The sequence below is a fragment of the Sphaerodactylus townsendi genome, linkage group LG02 (assembly GCF_021028975.2).
Source record: "Sphaerodactylus townsendi isolate TG3544 linkage group LG02, MPM_Stown_v2.3, whole genome shotgun sequence".
Taxonomy (NCBI): Eukaryota; Metazoa; Chordata; class Lepidosauria; order Squamata; family Sphaerodactylidae; genus Sphaerodactylus; species Sphaerodactylus townsendi.
This window is the reverse complement of record NC_059426.1, coordinates 104,629,448-104,647,878: the sequence shown is the minus strand read 5'-3', so window position 1 is coordinate 104,647,878 and position 18,431 is coordinate 104,629,448. Positions and strand designations below refer to the sequence as shown.

The 18,431-nt window shown below is 42.6% G+C and overlaps 1 protein-coding gene across 8 annotated transcripts in view; it reads right to left on the bottom strand.

Moving 5' to 3' along the window:
- Positions 1-18,431, bottom strand: part of ANO1 (anoctamin 1) — a 197,976-nt gene that overhangs the window by 109,736 nt on the left and 69,809 nt on the right. For all 8 annotated transcript variants that reach the window (XM_048486382.1, XM_048486381.1, XM_048486384.1 and 5 more), the window contains exon 2: positions 9,521-9,699. In XM_048486382.1, coding sequence (XP_048342339.1) covers positions 9,521-9,699 — 179 coding nt within the window. The remainder of the gene's footprint in view (positions 1-9,520; positions 9,700-18,431) is intronic.

Genomic DNA, 18,431 nt, shown 5'->3' with positions numbered 1-18,431 from the left:
TCCATAACTATTTGCACTATTTCACAGTAGCTTTGGCATCACTAAGTGGCACCTAATATCTTCCAAGTAGTATAGAAGCAGTTGTGTTCTAATCCATAACCATCTGCCCTATTTTACAGTAGCAAAGCATTGTACCAGTGATGATCAAGTGTAAATCGTGCAATAGAAGTGGAATATCCAGAGGCAAATCTAGGAGTAAATATCTGTGTGAATGCAGTTAGGATGCTTTCTCAACAGCCTGTAATATCTGTGGGTTCTGTTTAAGCTATTCAAACAACCATTAAACAACCATCAAAAACAAGTCACACATCTTTCTTTTGAGATGAACATACCCAGCACATCACAAATAGAGCAGTCTTCTGCAAAGTTACACCTTTCGAAGACCACTTAGAAGGAAATAACTCTGCTTAAGATTGCACTGTAAGGCAAGAAGAGAGTAGTAGTTCTAAGAAGGTCTATTTAGAATCCTAATGTGGTCTATTCAACAGGGCTTACTTCCAGGAAAATATTCCTTGGATTGCACTGTAAGTAGATCCTAATTCCACTGAAGTGAACAGGTTGCAAGGGTGTAAACACTTTGTGTTTCACTGTTATGGGTGTGCAAGCTGAACGTACTAACTGTATCTCAAATGGAGTTCTCTGGTGGAGCGGATTGGATTACCTGGCATTTTACAGTACTGCCAAGAAACAAAAATACAAAAAGCCTAATCTGGGTAGCTCAAATATTACTGATGTTCCAGATCAGGATCTTTCAGCATAGACCCACTTTTTCTTAATTAAACAAAGAACACAGTAATATTAATTGTTAGGCAGTAATAAAAAAAAGTCAGCAAGCCTTCCAAGTTTCATGTGTGGTCTCTCTCCAGAGAGTACTTTTATATAAATCTGACCATAGTATAAAAACAGATGCTTCCTTTTGAGGGGAGAAAAACTCATCTAATGCTTCTTTTTCTGCCATTTCTCCAAGAAGTCACAACCTCATGATCTGTGAAGTGTTTCCTTCAAGAGCTTTCAATAAATTATAAGGCACAACCTTGGTTAAAGGGACTTTCATAATTTGGAGAGATGTAATTAGTTTAGTTATATGGACACCGCCAAGCTACTATAGAAGCATGAGACTAAAATATAAGATGAGAGACAAAGGTTTGCCCTCACCTCCTCTCTTAGCTTCTTTTCATAAAATCAGATGTTTTGAAGTCATAATAGTGTGCTTCTCCTTACCCTCACCTCATATCACTAGTATGAGGGTAACAGGCAAATGTATAGTATGATTCTCCTAGGCCCGTGGTGGCGAACCTTTGGCACTCCAGATGTTATGGACTACAATTCCCATCAGCCCCTGCCAGCATGGCCAATTGGCCATGCTGGCAGGGGCTGATGGGAATTGTAGTCTATAACATCTGGAGTGCCAAAGGTTCGCCACCACTGTCCTAGGCAGCCTGCGGCAACCATTGCCTAAAAAAAGATAGTCCCTCCACAGCTCACTGGTATCACCCATGCTTTGCTAATAACCCTAGAGAGACATTACTCATCGGAGTAGACAACATCAATGGCAATAATCATCACAGTCTCAGTTTCATGTATTCAACATCTTCATAGCTCATAAACACACAAAATATGTGACTGATTTCACCAGTGGCATTTGGGGGCGGGGGGAAATGGTGCCTGGGCCCCACTTTCCAGCGGCACCCTGCCCCCTACTTACCTGAGTTCAGCCGGCTGCTTTTTGCAGCCTGGAGGGAAAAGCAGCCTGGTGGGAACTACACTTCCCAGGAGACCTTGTGAGCTTGCACACAACTCGCACACAAGGTCTCCTGGGAAGTGTAGTTCCCACCAGGCTGCAAAAAGCAGCTGGCTGAACTCAATAAGTGGGGTGTTGTGGGGGGGCACTGTGGGGGGCTGAGGTCCAGCCACTTCTGGGAAGGAGGAGGGGTGTAACTGGGCCTCGGCACTTGTGAGCATGCTGCCTGGGCCCGGCCTTGGCCCAGGCAGCATGTGCACGTCGCACCAAGGCCCAGCTATGCCCCTCCTCCTTCCCGGAAGTGTGGGGACGATTTTTCCGCCCCCACGTGACTCCCATGAGGTGCCCGGAGCATTTGTCCCAGGATGTCCCTGAGGCAGCTACGCCTATGGATTTCACTCCACTCATAGGCCCTCTCTGCACAAACCTTTTAAAACATTTTGAGGCAGAAAAAAAACATTTCCTCCATGGCGTTTTGCATTGTTTTTGCCCCCAAATGTTTTATTGGCAAGTATACAAGGAGTATAGAACGGACCATTGGATACTTGCCGTGAAGGGACTTTCTCCTGGTAGGTAGGAGGCCATCTTGCCTGGGTTATTCTCCACCTATCTCTAGGGAGACAGGAACAAAACTTTTTCATTTCCTGTCTTGGGCTCCTCCTCTCTTCTAGATCCAGTATTTGACTAACTAAGCAGTAGCCTAGTGACAATAACAACTACACGTGTCATGTAGCAGGAGCACATAAAAACACATGATAGGAACACCAAACAACAAAGCTACAGCAATTTGTGCTTAAATTATGAGAACTGTCCCCTTGAAACACGTCCGGTATTCTGATATGACCATGGGAGGGTCAAGATGGCCCCCTACCTACCAGGAGAAAGGCCCTTCACGGTAAGTATCCAATGGACCGTTCTCCTGCAGGTGGGGCCATCTTGCCTGGGACTTCCCCAAGCAGTGTCCCCAAAAGTGGGTAGGTCATCATCAGTCTCCCAAGACATGTTCCAAGACCATCTGGCTGAAGGCCTTCTGTGTCACCACCCAGGAATGTAGCCTGTGATGTTTTACAAATGATGATGGTGAGGACCATATGGCCACTCTGCAAATTTCCTCAATGGAAACGTGTTTGTGGAATGCCACGTTCGTAGCAGCACTGCAGACTGAATATGCAGTTATACCTGTTGGGACTGACGATTTTGCTGCTATATGGGCCTCAACGATGCAAGCTTTTAGGGCTGAACTTAAAGCTGCTGTGGACAGTCTATGTCCCAGGTTCGGAGAAGCAATATTAATAAACATGCTCTCCGTCTGTCTAATATCTTCTGTCTGGATGATAAAGGCTTTAAGCGCCTGTCTCACATTCAAATTATGCCCTAAATGTTCTTTTGGGTGGCTGGGTTTTGGACAAAAATTTGGAATAACGATTTCCTGCATAGGATGAAAATGTGAGGCCACCTTAGGCAAGAAAGTCAGATCCATGTGCAAAATCTGGTAGGAACACACAGAAATTTGTGTTGACTGACAATGCTCGTAGCTCAGATACTCTGCGGGTTGATGTTATAGCTACTAAAAAGAGTACCTTCATTCGAAGCCATTTGAGATGGATCATTTGTACTGGTTTGAATGGAGATCGTGTGAGTGCAGTACAGAGTGTAACTTCCAAGAGGGAAATCTATGCACCGTTGGGGGTTGCAATTGGTTTACTCCATTGAGGAAGCAACAAATGTCCGGACATTTGGACGCCAGGAGGCTCTGAAACAAGGGCCAAACTGTAGTTAAGGCTGAGACTTGTCTCCGTAGGGTCCAAGCCATCTTGGAGGAATTTTAACACCTCTGGTAATGACGGAGACTCCGGCTGTACCTTCTTTATTCTACACCAGTGTACAAAGACTTTCCATGTGGAATTATATATTCTCTTTGTAGCTGGTCTTCTGGACGCAAGTAGTGTATCGGTGACCTTGCTGGAATACCCCAGGGCCGTTAATTTCCCCCGTTCAACAATCAACCTGTCAAGTGAAACCAACCCAGGTCTGGATGGACTACGGGGCCTTGACTGAGAAGATCTGGAGTTACCAGAGGGGTCAGATAATGTGCTGACGACAGCTCCTGTATTCCAGAGAACCAAGGTCTCCTGGGCCAAAAGGGGGCTACAAGTATGACCTTCGCTTTTTCTGATATTATTCTCCTCAACAGGCGTGGAATTAAAAGAAATGGAGGGAAGGCATACAGCAGGGCGTGCGGCCAGGTTGTCGATAGGGCGTTGGTCGCCATGGCTCTTGGGTGATGATATCTCGTCATGAAGTTGCAAAGTTGTGCATTTTCAGCTGAGGTGAATAGGTTTCTGGAAGTTCTTGTCAGGAGTTGGAATGCTTGACGGTTCAGTGTCCATTCTGCTTCTAGAATCACTGTTCTGCTTAACCCATCTGCCTGGATGTTCACTTTGCCTTGTATGTGATCAGCTTGGAGCAATAATAGATGAGCCTCCGCCCAGATGAGAACTTGTGTGGCCTCTCGATCCAGTTGTGAGGATCTGGATCCTCCTTGATGGTTTAAGTATGCCTTGGCCGTGGTGTTATCGGTACGGACCAAGACATGTCGCCACTAAATGTTCTCTTCAAAGTGCTGGAGAGCAAGAAGAATCACTCGTATCTCCAATATATTGATCAGCAGAGATGTTTCTTGAGTTGACCATTTTCCTTGGATGAACAGTTGATCTAGGGTAGCCTTCCAGCCCACTAAACTAGCAACCATGAAGATCTGTATCTTTTCCTGTATCAAATATAGCTTGCCCTGGTTCAAGTTGACCTGAGCAGCAATGTTCTCACCCCCCCCCCAAGCGGCGTGAAGACGCCGCTTTCAAACCTCGCTCAGGGGGCAAGGTTTTTGAATATGCTGGCTTCTACCCATTGCCAAGCGAATGGCAGCGGGTGGAAGCCGCTGTATTCACTGTGCCACTCCCAAACAGCTTCGTACCTTGTCCTGGCTTTTGTTGCTCTGAGGAGGCCAGGGGACATGCCTCCTAGCTTCCATCACTGCAGCTGTCACTCTGGCCATGGGGCGTGTCCCCTGGCGTCCTCAGAGTGACGGAAGCCAGGACAAGGGAAGAAGCCATTGGGGGGGGGGGGCTGTGTGGCTGGGCAGAACCTGGTCTGCCAGCTATGCAGCCCATGGGGCCGTTCATGCGAAGGAACTGTGATCTGGCTGTGTGGAAACAGCCGAAGGAACTGTGATCAAACAATCCTTTTTGTGCATTATCTCGTGTTGGTAGGGCCACAGGAAGCGTTGGAGGTGCTTGGCGTGTAGCCAGCCCACTGAAGCATGTCCATGGTAGCTATAAACTTGCCCAGGAGGCTGGCGAGGCTCAGCAGAGGAGCGCGATGGGAATTGATTATCTCTGCAGTCTTCCATTGTATGTTCAAGATTTTGTTCCCGGGGAGGAACAAGGAATTGTCCATGGAAGAGAAGACTGCTCCCAAATGCTTCATCCTCTGTAGAGGTGTCAGCGAGCTTTTGTCCCTGTTGACTGGGAACCTGTGTTGTTGGAGGGTTTCCATGACTGTCTGGACATCTATACTGTCTTGCTCCGCCGATCTGGACCTCACCAATATGTTGTTCAGATATGGGTGTATATGAATGTCCCTTCAATGAAGTAGGGTGATGGGGGCTAACAGTATGCCGTGGCCAGCCCAAAAGGAAGCGCCCTGAACTGAAAATGCAGGTTAGAAAATCCCCTGGCCTCAATGACCTCTGTGATGGAATATAGGGATTTCATATGGTAGCATCTGAGGTGGACATGGTGGTTGACGAACTGAAGATTCAGTATGGCATGCCAATCCCCGTTTCTCTTGGGCACTGTAAAAAATGTGAAAATGTGTCCAAGAATTTCTCTGATTCCGGTACCGGTTCTATTGCCTGGATCTGAATCAGATGCTGAATTTCCATGAGACTGTGTTTCCCTTTTATGGTTGTCGGATTGAGAGGGGATGGAAAGAATCTTGGTTTTGGTTTGGTTGTAAACTCTATTGTATATCCGGTGGAGACCACCTCTTGTGTCCAAAGGTCAACATTTGAGTTTTTCCAGAAGTCGTGGTACAGTGACAGTTGACACCCCTAGAGCTGTTCTTGAGTCATGCTCTAGGGTTTTTGTCAGATTTGTTGAATCTGTCAAATTTTCCTTGGCTGCAAAAATTACCCCTTCCCCAAAAGGAACCCTGGGTGCACCAAGGGGTTCTTGAACCTTCTCTGGGTGCCTTGGGAAGAGTGTTCTGAGACCTGAAAGTGGTTCTAGGGAAAGGGGTGGTATAGTCGGACCTAAAAAACCTTGGCATTGATTTCTTTTTGTCTTTTGATTCAACAAATAGCTGGTCCAAGTTGGACTTAAAGAGCATATTGCCCCGAAAGGAATAGCCTGACACTACCACCTTAGAATGTGTGATGGCAGACCATGGTCTAAGCCACCATGGCTCTGGATACCAGTAATAAAGAATCAAAGGTGGCATTAGCCAAGAATGAAACCCCTAAGAGAACTCTCTCTAGGGCGGCCCTCTTGGGTACCCTGTTCCTCTGGTGGAACCATGTCCAGAAGTTGTTTGATCCAAACAATACTTGCTCTGGATACTGTAGTGGATGGTACGAGGGTTTTCATCATTGTGGAAAGCCATTCATGAGTTCTTCTTAATGCTGCATTGGACCGTTTGTCTAGGGGGTCCATCTCCATCTTTGGATACTAATTCCCCCAATTGAAAGGCTGCCAAAGGGACATCTACCAAGGGGGCCTGCAGCATTTTATTAACATATTCTGGGACGATGTACAGTTTTTTAATATAAGTTGGCAGAGTCTTATTAATACCTGGTTGGCTCCACTGCTTTCTAATCTTACGTTCGAAGAACTCAGGCATTGGGAAGTATTGGGGATGATCCTCTCTATGTAGGAAAAAGGTCCTACTGCCCTTTGGGCATCCCCTAACGGGTATGGCTGTAGAGGAACCTTCAAGAGGATCCTCTGCCCCTTACTCCTCGTGTAATTCCAAGGCTGCAATGGTCTTGGTAATCAAAAAGGATAAATCTTCTGACTTGAAAAACCTGGAAAATTGTTCAGAACCATCTGAGGCAGGTCCTTCAATATTAGAAAAATGTTCTACCCCTTCCTCGAGCTCCGTGTCCTCATCCCCAAGAAAGTATAAGGAGTCCTGGATTCTACTCTCTATGGTGTTGGTTGGGAGTGTATTGGTGTTAGTATGGGGAAGGAGAGGGTTCTGGGAGGCAGGTTGGGGGTGATCCTGCTGCTCATGCAGAGCTCTAATTTCATCCCTCACTATCTGTTTGAGGAATTTGGCAAAAACTAGAGGAGACCAATCCTGCCAATTCTGGTGGAGATTTTCTGGTCCCCCCTCAGTACCCTCTGGCTCTCTGCCCTCCAAACTAGTTCCCCTAGCCACAGGGGGGTCTTGCTTGCTGGGCGGCTCCACACCCAATGCTTCGGTCTCACTCTCCAAGACGCTTATCTCCATATCGGCTGAATTGTCTAAAGTTGCAGGGGACTCCCTTAGAGAGTGTGAGCACTCTTGCAGGGTTGCTTGGTAAGCGTCCTCTAGTCACCACTTCTTAGGTGCACTCCCTGGCACCTTGCCGCTTGCTCTGGCCGTGGCCGAGAGCTGTGCGCTGTCTGGAGCTTCCCTGACTGAGAGAGCTTCCAAGCTCCTACTGGAAGTTCTTGATTAGGATTCCGGGTCAATTGTGTCAATTCAGCCATGCCCTTATGAAAAGTGGACCGAGGAGGTGAGAATGATTGGTCCGCCATCTTGACTAAGTGGATTGAAGAGAGACAAAAAAAGGCGGGAAGCCTCTAAGCTGCGGTACTCGCAACCGCATGGAATCTCTGCTGCTCTATTAAGTCACCAACAAAAACAAACTCACAAGACACACACAGGGGTAGGGATTAACAGTTAAACATACACACACAGAAAAAAGGATTGGAGGAGTAAACAGAGCCCAATCTAAAAAACCTGTTCTCCCTGATGAGGCAGGAACAATACTGGACCTAGAAGAGAGGAGGAGCCCAATACAGGGAGTGAAAAAGTTTTGTTGCTGCCTCCCTGAAGATAAGTGGAGAATAACCCAGGCAAGATGGCCCCCACCTCCAGCAAAATGCAGCATGAGGCTGTGAAGCACTGAAACAGCGATTCAACAAAAGAAGAAAAAAAATCACATAATGGCAGCCAGGAATCATTTCAAGGGGGTGAGTGTGGGGACTGAAAAGTTTTAGAAATGCTTACGGGATTTGTGCAGAAAGGGCCATAGATTCATTTTTAAATGGTGCCCTTTCATAAATGCTTTTATTGATTTTTTTCAGGGCAACTGAAATGTCTCATTTTGAAAACAATGTCAAGGGGTCCCAACAATTTGCCTCTGATTTCATGCAACAGTGAATGAAATTTCTCTGTTATTGCTTTATTCCTTGATTTGCCATTTCCTGCCATTAAAAGGCAGTTACCTACGATAATGTTCATTCACTGGAGTAGTCCCACAAGTCCTTCATAAAGTCAATAGCTTTTTCCAAAAAAATAGATGTATAGCAAAAATGTACAGAAATTCTGGACTCTTTAAAAACTTTGGTTTATTCTTAGGAACCATTTACTTATGCCTTCTCACAAGGCACAGGCATACTGAGTCACTCTCTGTTTCCTGGGCAATCCCTGGTTCACAAGTACATACACAAATAAATTCCTTCCACTTCACAGTTTTCATTACAGGAAGTGATACATGAAAGTATTAAGTAAAAAAAAAAACCCAAACTGCAACATGAAGTATTTTTCCATGCCTATTCCATGCTTATTAATTCATTTCAGTGCCAGATCCACAAAGACAATTTGGTGAGTTAAGGTTTATAAGCAATTCATTTTTTAAAAAAAGCTTTGCCCATAGACCAAAATATTTCAATAAACCTGAAAAAAGATAATTTCACTAAATTCATGTTAAGAAACATAGTAGTAGACTTTGATTGGATTTTCCCTCTCAAATTTAAAACCCACACCACATATGTCATTAAGTTTTGGAAAAAAAGACATTTTTAAAAATTACTATCTTCACATATCTTCTAAATTGGAAGATAACTTCTATTTAAAATTTCCTCTAGCACAGAAAGAACGTTTTGTTTTTAGCACATTTTCTAACAACAGACAGTTCCTTTTTTTGCACTTTCTACCTGCCTGCATTTTTAACTTTGTCACCCAATTAAATAGGAGCTTTTGCTTTTTATGGTCAGAGGCTGCACATCAGGCAGAAATCAACAGGTGAAGATTTTTCCATCACAACATCCTTATGTCAAAGAAAACTAAACCCTTTGATGATGCTGAAGGTACATATTCTCTTCCCCCCCACTAAAAAAGCGGCAACACTAAATCAGATGACAACACATTGTGCATTTATGTTTACAGAACAAATATTTAATGAAGGCAAAAAATACTTTTCAAACTAAAGTTCTTTCTGAGTTACAAAATGTTTAAAATATCTCTAGATCATTTCCCATATAGTTATGAAAAGCTAGCATAGGTCTCTTTCTATATGTGGAAAGCTGTCTTTGATCAAACCAGTTATGGAATCTCTAACAATGTAGTGAAAACAGAAAAATTTCTAACATCTGCTGTGTGAAACAGTCTGATGAACAGTGTGAATCTTGTAGCCAACTAATGCCACAAGGTCAAAGGAATTGAGAACACAAATAAAAGGGCATTTTAAAGGCTTGAGAAACTGAAAAACTAACAATTTTCTCTACTCACCGTGCTTTCTGTGCGGACATATCCAATATCTTCAATGGCTCTGATGTTGATAATGTGGATCCCCTTCTCCTCAGCAGGAAGAGAGGAGCATTTCTCATTCATCCTCATTGTTGTTTCATTGGGATCTACTCTGAAATCTTCAGGCAGAAATTCAATCCCATGAAATCCACTGTCAGTGTCTAAAGGAGAGAGAAATAGGTTGATTAAAAACCCTTTATCTTTAGTTTCTCTCAATACCCTCCAGCTGGAACATGTCCTGAGTCAGTCTGCATCTGCACCTATCTTTTTTCTCTTTCTCCACCCCTCTGTAAGAACCTCCCCTAATTGTTTTGCCTTATTTTCCCTGGGCTCTACCCAGAGCACTTGTGTGAGCTTTTGCCAGGTTCCTTATTGATACTAACTACCTACCAGCACTAGAGAAATTACTGTGTGTCTCAGGATACAGATACAGTGGACCCTGCCAAATTACACATGTTAACTGAAGCAGGAATTTGCTCTTAATAATAATGAAATACATGTTAATCTGATTTAAATAGCGCTGGAAATTTAAAATAATATACAATCATTACATAATAGAATGGTTTATGTCTTTCCAAGCCACTATGGTGTAGTGATTGGAATCAGACTAGAACAGAGTTCCAATTCACACTCATCCAAAAGCTCACTGGGTGATCTTGGGCCAGTCATGTCTCAGCGTAATCTACTTCATAGTACTGTTATGTGGCTAAAAAGAAGAGATAAGCTTGTATGCCCTCTTGACCATTACTGTTTTATACAGTCTGGGGTAAGCAACAGAAGTGCAGGAGCCTTCCTTACTCCCACAAGAAGGCCATTTTACAAGTTGAGAGCCACCTTACACGAACAGGAAGCTGCTGTTCCTATCCATTTGTAGGGTGACACCATTAGAATGCTTTTCTAGGCTTAGCTAAGCTACCACAGCATACCACAACAAGAGAGGTGGCCCTCCAAGTATGTGGGGTTCAAGGCCATTAAAAGCTTTTGTTGGTGATAATCAAAACTTTGAATCAAACTTGGTCACTGATTAGTAACTAATAGAGTGTATGCAGAATGAGTGACTGACTTTCAAAAAACAGTGAACATGGACAGTCACTTAAATTTGTTTATCATCATTCATTGGAACATGAAAAGTAGGAACATAAGCATAACACACATTCACAAAATTCATATGGGACACAGCAAGCCATACAGGCCTCAATCCACACATTCTTGAACAGCTGTCAGTTAGGTGAAAGGAGGTAATATTCTGACAATACTGATTACCTGTTCAGGAAGAAAAGGCTGTTTGCATTTATAATCTCACTCCAGTCAAGAGGCAGACAGCTGGAGCAGTCAAAGCTCACACAACTGTCAATGTGTCACAGCAGTGCAGTTTTTACAAAATCCTTCTGAATACACATTGGGTCACATACTGCACAGTATGACAATAAATCACAGTATGCATGGTAAATCAAGGATATCTTGGATGGATCAAGAGAACAGCCCGAAGTAATACAAGACTGAGACAGTAGTGTCTTAATGTAAGACTGCCTAGGATATCCTTTCAAACTGCAACTGAAAATGTATGTTAGTGCAGCCATTCTGACATTACAAAATACTTGCCACGTTTGAATACAAAATCAGACAATTTTGTGCCAATCCACTTTGTGTGTGTAAAAGTAGACTGATCCTGTGTTTCATGATGTTATTAAGATGAAGGACCCACAACTTTCAACACTGGTACAGAGTAACACTGAGCCTAAATGACATCTAAGGGAAAATATTTATCATCATTTCTAATTATGCTTTTACATCAAATTATCAAAACATTCTAATCTGCATTCATACAATTCAAGTTAAAGCAAGCAACTAACTGGAATGAGTACAAAGAATGGGTTAAAACTGTTCAGAAAGCTCAGTCCTATTGTATAATTTCAAACAATCCCCCATCTGCCAGTGTGTACACCTGAGCCTATAGTGTCAGTATCAGCACAATGGGCAGAGAACCTTAAAATACACTTGTTCTGAAGCATAGAAAGGCAGGAAATACTAACACCTGCTCAAACTGTATAAAGTTAAAGCCCGATTTCCAACGAATTTGATATTTGGATACTCCTAATAGGCTAATTTAATTACAAATCCAACATTTTTGCAATTAATAGGTTATTTATTTATTTATTTATTTATTTCATTTTTAAACCGCCCTCCCCCGAAGGGCTCAGGGCGGTGTACATCAACATAATAATACAAATATAAAACAATCTATAACAACTTTAAATTAATAGAATTTAAACAGTTTAAAATTTACAATTTACAGATGGCGACTTATATACAGATGGCGACTTATATAGTTGCTGATCAAATACTGAAGACTGAAATATGAAAATTATTGTAATTCTGTTTTATTCTTGTGCAGTATTCCTATCCCACATTGCATATTTTTCTGCTGAATTTTTGACTATACAGTGATCTTTAGTCTCTGTATTTTAGTATTCGCATGTTTACTACTATAAATGCAAGTAGTACTTTACATCAGGTAGGTAGTTTTCATTGTCATTTCATTTTAAATAGATTAAACATGGACCACTTGGGAAATTACATATTTTTGTTTACCTTAGAAAAAACAGGATACCTTAGTTGAGAATATGTCATGGTATACTATATAATGATTTTAGCTTTATTAGCAAAGAGGACTACCATTGGCTCATCAACTGTTATATTTTTCTAGATTGTACTAGGTTATTATTAGGTAACACAGGCTGTAAAGTACGGTTATCAAGTTTCTTCTTCCCTTTACTATCTCTTGTATGTTCTTTTTACTTAGATTGAAAGTTCATCTTTCAAACTCTGCTGAGCATTTAGTGGCCAAGATAATGCGCAGTCTTTACCCTGAACACTGCATGAAGAAAAAAATGGCTAAAGTAATCTTGAGTAACAGTTCTAACAAGGGTGGTGTTTCAAGATCCCGTCCAGATTAGACACGCATAGCTTGTTTTTCAAAGGCTTTTTTCCCATGAAACCCAAGTTATGGATGACTGCCAGGCAAATCCAATTATTCTATAACATTAACTTAGTATCACTATGATTAAAGAAGAAGGGGCATTTCCTGGTTCCTGTTTCTTTAGCAAGCACCACCATTAAGGATTCTAGTTCCAGTGAATAAGAGTTTTCCTTGCCAAAAAGCTGTCTTTTATGCCAGCACAGCAGTGTGAAGAGGGATAAGAAGAAAGAAAAACATAGTCAAAATCTACAGTAACTTTAATACTTTGTGATAGGTCCTGTATTTTGAATTTTACCCATCAAAGAAAAAAAAATACAAATTTGGACAGACTGAAATGGTAAATCGTAATGGTAGCCTTCTATTTTTAACGGATTGCACATATACACATTTTCCTTCCTATAAGCATAATGAAGCAGATGTTGCATCCATTTACATTATAACTTCTGTTATGCTTTTTGATACTGGGTTAGCAGGGCATTTCTGCAGAAAATGGCATCCGTATAAGTGTGCTTCCCCCAAAAAACATGCCTAGGGCAGGATTTGGCAGTGGCGTACCAGCAGGAAATGGTGCCCAAGGTGCCACTGAAATTGGGCAACCCCCCCCCAATTATGCCAGGAGAAGTGGGGGGGGGAGAGTTGGCAGATGGGTGGAAAAAGCTGTGAGGGGGTGGGGGAGGGAAAAGTGATGGTGGGGAGAAGTGGTGGGCAGGAAAAGTGGCTGGGGATGAGAAGCACAGGGTGGGGATGCATTGCACTGCAGCCTTAGAGACCCAGTCAGACTTATTCCCAAGTCAGGCCCTCTCAGGCCAGCATGGTCAAAAGCCACAATGTTTCCCAGTTCAGCGCCTACTGGGCAGGAGAGAGACAGAAAGGCCAGACCACAGTTGCCAGGAGAAATGCCTGGAGGGAGGGTGATCAGGACTCGGAGGCAGTTGCTGTACTGACAGGCATCCACAAACTGCGCCAGGACCACCCAGGATGCACAAGCCTGGAAGGAAAAGGGGGAGAGCAGCACATCTGCCTGTCCCGCAAATGAGGGCTCTCCAGGCAAGGAGGCTAGCTTCTCTTTCTTTGCATAGCCTGGCCTAGGAGCATCTCTGCTGAAGGCATGCATAGGGTGGGGGGACAGCAACCAAAGCCCAACAGGCAGCAAACACAATCAATTTGCAATTAGGACACTACAAAACATGCCAGATTATGGAAGCATGGAAAAGGGGACTGAGAAGAAAAAAGTGTGTGTGAGGGGGAGGGGGGATAAATGTTCAGTCACATCAAACTATCTTCAGCAGGGAGCCGGGGCTGCACACAGAAATTGGTGTGCTTCTCCAGCTGTCTTCCTAGTTTGCGGGGGGAGGGGCAAGTGGAGAAATGCTTCCCCATGTCTCCCAGGTGAATGGTGCTTGAATCAAATGATGCCCATGTCCTCCCCCCCCCCCCCGCTCGTAAGATACACCAGTGGGTTTTGGACCCAGAAATGGTGGCAATGGAAGGGAGGGAGAAGATACCTTCAACTGATTATGAGCTTTACAGCCCAAAGCCTTTGACTTTGCTTTATCGAGAGGGTGAGGTCAAAGTGGGGGGATGAGGTTATATTCCCCATTGATCTTCACCCCACAAGTTTGTCTTATCTGATAGTGAGAAAGGAGTGGAAACCTGGGAACCGAAGGAAGGAGAAAAGGGGAGGGAAGGCACAGAGAGTGAGTCTGAAAGGGAAAGGAGGCAGATAAAACAGACTTTTAAAGGAAGGAACTGAGGCACTGGGACAAGAGTGTACAAGCCCAAGTTTATGTTCCCTTACTCAGCAGTAAGTTTTGTTGCTCATACTGGGATTTACACCTGAGTAAACAGATGCTTGGGGATATCACGGGATGGGATCATTTGCAAGGAGACTTGTCTAAATCTGTGGGGGGCTGGCTTCTTTCTGAGTAAACATGCCTGGAGAAAGGAAGACAAGGAGAGGAGACCTAAGAAAAGAGGGAAAGTGCTCAAAAGTTATTCTTACTCCATCTTAGTGTACATTATCAGTAAAGAATGTAGGATACAAATATTTTAAATTAACTGATAAACTAATAATAATCCTCCTAGAATCTCTGTAGTATAAGAATTAGTTCAAGGCTGGTGCGCAGTTTCCACTACTGTAAGGTTTCTAAAAAACAGAGCTAAAATGAGATGCAGACATGTTGGGAAGTTATCAAATGTCATCCTGTGCAATTAATTGTCCCTTTTTCTTTCAGGGTGTGCCAAACTGTTACTGATACCATAATAATATAGTCGTCTGAGACATAAGCATAGAACTTCAGTTCATTCATGACTATTGCATTCATGGCTATTTTATTAACTTATACTGTAGGTTATTTCCTAAATCACGTATTGGGACGTATGGAATAGTATAAAGTTATTTGTATAAATCTAATTCATTAAAGTCAACATTCAACAGCTTTCAGACTCTTTTTATTTATTTTTGCCATCATGCTTGTAAATAGCCACTCTTCACATTTTAATGGCCAGACAGGGATTCTTTAGTAAAGTGGATAAATGTATTTAATTTTTTTTTCTTTCAGGCAGTTGATATCTCATAGATAAGAAAACTAATGGACATTTTTGAAACTACTAAATTTTATGAACTTATTTGTAGGACTAATAGCCCAATTTGGGGGGTGGGTGGGTGGGTGGGTGCAGTATGCCTATGGAAGTGGCATGGGGCTGCATGGCTGAGGGGCAAATCTGCTGACAGGCAGGCTAGGCAGCCACAGCATCACTTCAGTACTCCTGTGCCCAGCCAGCTCTGTCAGCAAAGCAGGGGTGTTCCAGAGGTGTGGCTGGGAGGTGGAGCTGACATTAGTCAGCTTCCACCCAGCCTTTGCCTGTCAGAATGCCAGTGCCCAGGGCTTGGACTTACACCACCAAAAAGTAAGTCCATAGAGCCCAATGAAGGGCTTTTTGGCAGTGGGGAACCTTTGTTTTGTTTTTTGCCTCCACATGCCACATGCCTCTTGGAAATGGCAGGGCAGCACCGCAGCAGCACTGTTCCACCATCAGGAGATCTGGATCGGGATGCTGGTGAACTGGGTCTGCGCTGTGTGATGCAACACAGGCTGCAAGGGGAAACAGGAATGATAAGATTTGAAAGAAATCTGTATGAACACTGTACCTACACCAGCATATGTCAGCACTAGAGTTATACTAACCATATTTCATTTGTTGAGATGCAGGAGTGCTTGCCACAGCAGAAGTATCATGAACTGCTGCACACCTATTGACCAGTTGACTATAAATCTGTACCTATCCAGGCATAGGGTAACAAAGTGATGAGAGATGAAGTATGATGTACAATAGTAGTAGGTGACTGTGAAACCATGCTGATTTTTGCCCAACATATTTAATATGGAAATTAATCTTTTCAAGAGACTGAAAATGTCCTAGATATCTCCAGTATCTAACAACATCAGAGCAGTGAAAGCTAACCTCCAGTTATATAGGTCAGCGTTAAATACATGTGAAGTGGATGATGGGGAACAATGCTATGTGTGCAAACAGCAAGAAGGCAGAAGATCTTCAAAGGGAAACTAACCACCATCACTTTCAAATCCAAGAGAAGTTTGCTACCAGCTGAATTAGGTACTATTAAAACATCATAGACAAGCAGAGGTTTGTTTGTGATGGACACAAATCTGGCTTCTTGCGGATTCATATACTCTCTCCTTCCTCCTTTCTCTTGTATGTCATGAGGAAGAGTGAATGCTTTCACTTTGATTAAACTCTAAATAGCCTTGATGTCCAAATATGGTTAATCTGTGCTTATTGAAAACCAAGATAAGCAAGAACTTAATCATGGTTGAAGGGGAGGAAACAAATCCTAATTGCATAGGTGTCTATATTTGCATGTACTGTGAATGTAAGGGGGAGAGGAAGGAGATGGGCCCTTTCCTCACAGATACTTTAAAATGTTTTCAGATACATTAAAATATTTTAAAAAATAAAATGTTCCCTCCATGGAGTTCCATCTTGTTTTTACACTAAAATGTTTTATTTCCTGCCTGAAAGCATTGAAAATGAATGCCCTTTTAAAATGATTGTTTAGTTGAAACATTTTCAAATGACTTCAATTGCCTGTGTGATCATTTAAAGATGTTTCCCATGCCTCTCTGCCTTCCCTGAACTTCCTGATCGGTGCCATTTTCTCAGCTCACTCTTTGCTGTCTCCTGTTTTCCTGCAGGCTTCTTCAAGGGGTGGGGGGGGGGTGAGGGTGGCTAATCATTTAATGATGGACTGCACAAGGTGCAGAGAATTGCAGCACTATGCTCTGAAGCATAGAAGTAATGTTCTCAAACAAAATGGGAGAAAAAAAGGGAGAAATCACAAAATGGCGGCCAGGATTTTTTGGAGATTGTGAGTGCAGACACACATCATGGTAAGGGCGGAGGGCGGGGGGGATTGAAAACATTTTACAAATGTTTTCGGAGATTTGTGCAGAAAGGGCCCATCTGAGCACAAGAAGTGAAGTTTCGCTGTCATTAACAGAAGGAAGTTTGGGGCAGATGCTGGAAAGCTGCTTAAATAAGACTGCATAGTATTGTCAACCATAATACTGAACCTATTTGAAACTGACTGTTCCTTAATGAAAGCCTGGATAAATCATTATACTAAGTGTACTAAACTTGTTTCCATACACACATGTTCATATGACTGAGAACCATAATTGTTGGCACTGTTCTTTTTCCAGAATCCTGAACTTCTTCTGTCTCGTCAATAGTGATCACTGATTGTTCTTCTTCTCTTTGTTCCTTCAAACTGCTTCTATGTACAGGGAGGGAGGGGGTCATTTAAGTTCTTCCACAAATGAGCCTAAAACTTTGTTTATTTGTTTTCATGGGAAATATGCCAAAAAAGAATGATCACCAATCACAGTTTAATAGCTGCTTATTATCTTTCTGAAGTGAATTGACCATCCTTACTGTACACTTACCCATTCCCTACTTTAATTAATGTTCTCCTTTTTTAACTTTTGAAAATGTTGGACTTTCTGGACAATATTCCACTCACATCTGTGCTGTTTTTGAGAGTGGTGTTGTTGGTTGGTTCCAATCCTTATGATATCTAAATCTCTGAGGGTTTTCACCTATTGCTTGCTTGCTTTGAAAACGTAGTCTGAAAACCATTCTGCTATTAGCAAAGTATATGTTCTGGAACAGAAGGCAGATGGACAACAGGTGGATCTCAACTTACAATTGTACTATCCAGAGTCTGGCCTGTGACAGGTATGCATTTCTGGCAGTTGCTGCTCTAATTCTTCTAACAACTGTAGCGTAATATGAACAGAACGTGGATTCAATTATATACATTTTGAAATCAAGCTGCTATAGAACCAACAGACAAAATCTCCCCATTCCATTTTCTGGTAGAAATGAATAAAGGATTCAAAGACATGATTTTTCATTTACATACTCATTTCCTACTTTTAGCTAATGTGACATTGGCACCATTACTGAGTACACAGTGAACCTGGGAGGTCTGTATCCCTCCCTTTCCAATGAAAATGTAAGTGGTGTCACCAACAGCAGCTGTTTTAAAAGTATCCTGGTTGAAATATACGTAGATTGTCAATGGCAACATGCCCAGACACACTTGTGACAGACTGTGTCCTTTCCCCTTTAATGATTTTTATTATAATTATATTTTTATTCTGCTTTTCAGACAGGCAGGAGCTGCCAAGGCAGCTCATTCCAATTGGAATTCTATGCACAATATTTGATATACAACAGGAATAAGGTACACTGAGATCTTGATCTAAGGCTCACAAACTAAAAGACAAGCAAGGAAAGGGAGTGGAGGGGAAAGATAGAGAGAGAGATTGAGAAATCTCTTTGACAATGCCAGACTGAAACAGTGCATCAGCAAAAGGCATCTGCATC